We start from the raw sequence: 4,473 nt of genomic DNA on the forward strand, positions 1-4,473 counted from the left end.
TGAATAACATTTTTTTTATTTAAATAATGACAGAGGATTAGATCGTATATTGTTTGTGTGAGGGGAAATAGTACTGATTTAATGAAATAACAAATAATAATTAGATATGTAGAGGATACGACAAAAAAAATATTGAGTAGCCCATACTGTATGAAAATAAAGTGAGAAAATTAAAATACATAGTAAAATAGAATTTAACAAAAAAAAATTGAGTTGAGTACTTGATGTACTCAAATTAATTTTGTAAAATATTTAGTGTGTAAATACTTGTAAATAAATAGTCAACAATATCAGATCAAATTAACTTTAATATCCTATTAAAACTAAAATTAAGTGAATTTATCTTAATTTTTAATTTAAAAATTATCTTTATATTTATAAATTATTTTAAAATAATAACAAAAAATATAACTATCTAAATTCTAAACATAATATAAATAAAAAAATATTAGGAGGTCAATAAATTTTATAATTTATAGTTATTATTAGTATTTTTAATAGTGTGAAATTATATATAATAGTATAAAATTATTTTTTTTTTTTGCTGGTTAAGTGTGGTCAAATTTTAATAAAATTACTAGCTCATAAACTTAATAAACTATGAATTTATAACAATACTCTCCTAATTACCATAATACGTACCACATTCACTCAATTCTGGGTTCTATAGTTAATTAATGTGCAAGCCAGGAAGCAAAGGAAGCATTGAATAATGAATATTACTACCATAGCAAGTGACTGAGTAGTGGTGGAAGTCTGATTTTCATTCGCTAGCAATAACCCGCTACATATATCGATGTAAGTTTTTCACTGAGTATGTTATATTAACAACCAAATAGCATTTCTACTTGGATTCTCTCCTCAGCCACCAACACAATAGTAGTATTTGGCTAGGCTCACACTTTCAAGTTTCACAGTTACTCTAATACAATAATACTATTACTACCTCAGTCACCTACCTCAATGAGTTCTCTTGTGCTTCAACTTCTGCTGTTTGTTGCATTGGACTAGGAGGGGAAGAGGATAAGGTTGGAGGTACATTGGAGCCAATCAAGATGCAGCTTTTCAGAGATTATGTCTATTGAGAAAAGAAAACAATTAAGTTTTTTGTGGCCTGCAACAGCAACTGCTGAGTGATAAATTCGGCAGCATACAGCCACACAGCTATAGTAGTGTTCTCTTTCTTTCCCTCTTCTTTAATGGGGCTATGATGGGACTTGCTCTCTTCTCTTCTTTCATTGCTGCATGCCGCTATCCCCACCTCCTTATTGTCCTTCATCTCTGTCCCTTTTGGACTCTTGCAATTAAAACCACACCCCCTTTTTCTCTTATGCTCAGCTCAGGTAAACTACTATTATAGAGAGGTAGAGAGATCAATCAATAACTGTAACTCACTACAAGACCCATCATTTTCTTTTTGCTTTCTTTACTGTGCATGTGGTTCTTTTATGGGCCAAACTATAAATACAACCTTTTCTCATTCATATGCATGTGTATATATGCATACGCATACACATCTTTCTGCTGCTTTAATCTGTTGTCTTTTTCTGCCCTCTATCTTGTCTTTTATTTCATTTTTTCAGGTACTATTCTGTGAGAGACTGGTCTCTTGAAACCTGTGATCTTTCTTTGGAGGCATCTACTATCTACTATTATAAGGTCAGTGGAAGGGATTTTCAAGGCTTCTTCCCTTTGTCCTGGTTGGTTTTTTTAAGGCTTCATCATCAGTGTGTTCCCCATTTGAGATAAATCTCTTCAAAGGTCTTTCCTTTTGGAGGCCAAAGGCAAGTTAGATTCCTCTTATTATTCTCTTACACCTTTCTGATCTGTTTTTTAATTCCCGAGGAAGAAAAAGAGAGAGAAAGAAAAGAGAGCATCTTATCTCACTAGCAGCTATGATAATATATATTGATGTCTTTAGGTGAAAAAAGAAACAAGGTTTCTACTTTTCTAGTGTCATCAATGTCTATAAATGCTGAAAATAGATGAATGTATGTGTCATCATATCACAGTTGTTAATCCATTTCCCTTGTTCTGTTCTGTTTTTCTCATAACCACCTAGCCATTTGCATTTACAGGAGGCAGAACAAACACAACAATGGCTGATTGGGGTGAAGAGTTTGATGAGCAAGATGTGTGGGGAACTGCTATGATCACCAAGGACAAGAAGGATTATTCAACCACAAAAACAATGGTGTCTAAGTCTAAGAAGTACTCATCATCATCATCATCTGGATATTCTTCTTGTTCTGCATGGCACAATGCTACCTCTACAAGAAAGATACCAAGGGCTAATAATGGAGTCTTATTACCCTCTTCTGATGAAGATCATGATGGGCAAGCAAGTCTTAGAGGGTCCTCAGCACCAATGGACATCCCTGACTGGTCAAAGATTTATGGCAAGAAAAAGGATGATGGGTTTGATGATGATAATAATGATGATGATGATGAGAATGAGGATGATGATGAAGATGGTATGATCATTCCACCACATGAATTGATTGCTAGGAAGCTTGCAAGGAGCCAGATCTCTTCATTCTCTGTGTGTGAAGGCATTGGAAGAACACTCAAAGGAAGAGATCTTAGCAAAGTGAGGAATGCCATTTTGACCAAAACCGGCTTCATTGAGTAATGTTAGTGTTGTCATGTTCTATGGTCATGTCATTATCAGCTTCATAATCATATGTTATATGTTATGGTTTTGGAGTCACCACTATCTATAGTTATAGCACAATAGTAGTAGTATTCATCATTATTGTTAGACTCAGATTCGGATCAAATCCCATGCAATCTTTTATATTTGATTATCCGTACTAATATTATAGCATTAATTTATTGTGAGGTGCTGCTACAACCCCAAGAGCTTCAAACTTGAAATAGTGTCCCATCATAAACCTTTTAATTTTCTTTTGTTTATTTCTTGTTCTACATTTTCTGGGAGTAGGGAGTTTCTTGTTCTCTGTTTTGTATTTTGTATTTATGATTTATGATTTAAGCTTTCTATTGTAGTTGGTTTTTTTAATCATTTGATTAAATATTTATGCTTATTTAATTTGTATGTCCTCCTCTAATCATTGTTTTTGGCCTTGTAGTTGTATGTTATGTCCTTCTGCTAATAAAATTTAAACCTTTTAGAACCAAATTAGAATACATATTCTATTAGACTAAAAAATTATACCTGAAACAAAATCTTTCTCTTCTGTGTATGGTAACATACAGCCTCAACACTCTAACAGTTTTATTTTTTCACTTTTAGATCAAGATAAATGGACAAAAAAACCAAGTTTTTGTGCAGAAGGTGTTAATATTATACACAGTAATAAGATAACGGTAACAAAAAATGTATTATAATTACTTAATTAGAGAAAGAAAAGGTATCAAGACCCAAAAAATGGTTAAAAAAATTTAAATAATTTTATTGGGAGGTGAAATTTTAAAAAATGGGAATGTTAGTGATTTTCAGAAATATCAAGACCAATAGAATTCGTTCGGGATTGATGATAAATTTTTTTTATAAAAGAGCAAAAACAAATTCACTCGCCATGACTAATTCTTTTTCTTTTTATAGATATATTTTTATTTTCAAAAAATGAATTCGTCAAGAGCAAATTGTTTTTCTTGAGCATCATATATCAGTAAATAATATTATACTATTTTTTGAAAATTATTATATTGAAAATCATATACAAACTAAAAACACTTTTTATTTTTATTATTGAGATTGTGGTGGTGTTTTTATTTTTATTTTTTTTTTGGTTTACCCAAACGGTATCCCTCAACCCGACAGGTTAAAGACTAATTCGTCCAAATCTCAGTTCCATTTAAAGGTCTGCCGCTGGCCAATGAGTTTATCATTTTTGAGGGTCAGATTTGTGGTTTATCATCTTTTTTTCCACAAAACTGACCCACAAATTTGTTTATCCTTTAAAAAAATTTTCAGCTCATACAAATCTGAGGTTTAAATTTTTCTATTACCCCAAATCTGACACTAAGTTTTCTTTCCAAAAACAAAACTGAGCCTCCTATTTGTAAGTTTCAATTTAATAAAAAAATTATTTCCATATCTATAAAAAACACACCATTTTTTCATAATTGAGCATAACACATTTTAAAATTTCATAACTAAAAAAATTAGCCAACTAAAAAATACAAAAAAAAGTTTTCTTGAAGTTATTATTTCCTACAAAATTCAATAATTTTTGTTTTTCTAATTTAAATATTATCTGCTGCTTTGTCTGCCATTCATTCACGATGACACCAACTAGTGTGTGCATATAAATTTAGATAATGAAGATTAGATTATGTAACATCGTGAATCTTGATTTATCATATCATAAATCATATTGCTATTCCTGCTAAGTGCTAAACAAAAGTAACTTTTTTCTAAGAAACGTGATCCCTTTTTTGGGCTCATTGTCTTCAATAAGATCAACCATAGCTTACTTTTACCTTTTCAGACAGAAATTATGATAG

The 4,473-nt window shown here is 31.1% G+C and overlaps 1 protein-coding gene across 2 annotated transcripts; it reads left to right on the forward strand.

Moving 5' to 3' along the window:
• The first annotated feature begins 666 nt into the window (after positions 1-666).
• On the forward strand, positions 667-3,052 carry LOC107466678 (uncharacterized). 2 transcript variants are annotated; one of them, XM_016085688.3, is made up of 3 exons: positions 667-1,343; positions 1,584-1,659; positions 2,079-3,052. In XM_016085688.3, the coding sequence occupies exon 3, from the start codon at positions 2,099-2,101 to the stop codon at positions 2,630-2,632; it is 534 nt and encodes a 177-aa protein (XP_015941174.1). In that variant the 5' UTR covers positions 667-1,343; positions 1,584-1,659; positions 2,079-2,098; the 3' UTR covers positions 2,633-3,052. The 2 variants fall into 2 exon arrangements, with proteins under 2 accessions (XP_015941174.1, XP_015941169.1); XM_016085683.3 differs by having other exon boundaries at positions 671-1,343; positions 1,584-1,784.
• The last annotated feature ends 1,421 nt before the right edge of the window (positions 3,053-4,473 follow it).

Source organism: Arachis duranensis, chromosome 1, assembly GCF_000817695.3.
Source record: "Arachis duranensis cultivar V14167 chromosome 1, aradu.V14167.gnm2.J7QH, whole genome shotgun sequence".
In the NCBI taxonomy this organism is placed as follows: Eukaryota; Viridiplantae; Streptophyta; class Magnoliopsida; order Fabales; family Fabaceae; genus Arachis; species Arachis duranensis.

Excerpts from the sequence above, each read along its gene's own strand:
- LOC107466678 (XM_016085688.3), top strand. The coding sequence starts at position 2,099 with ATGGCTGATTGGGGTGAAGAGTTTGATGAGCAAGATGTGTGGGGAACT.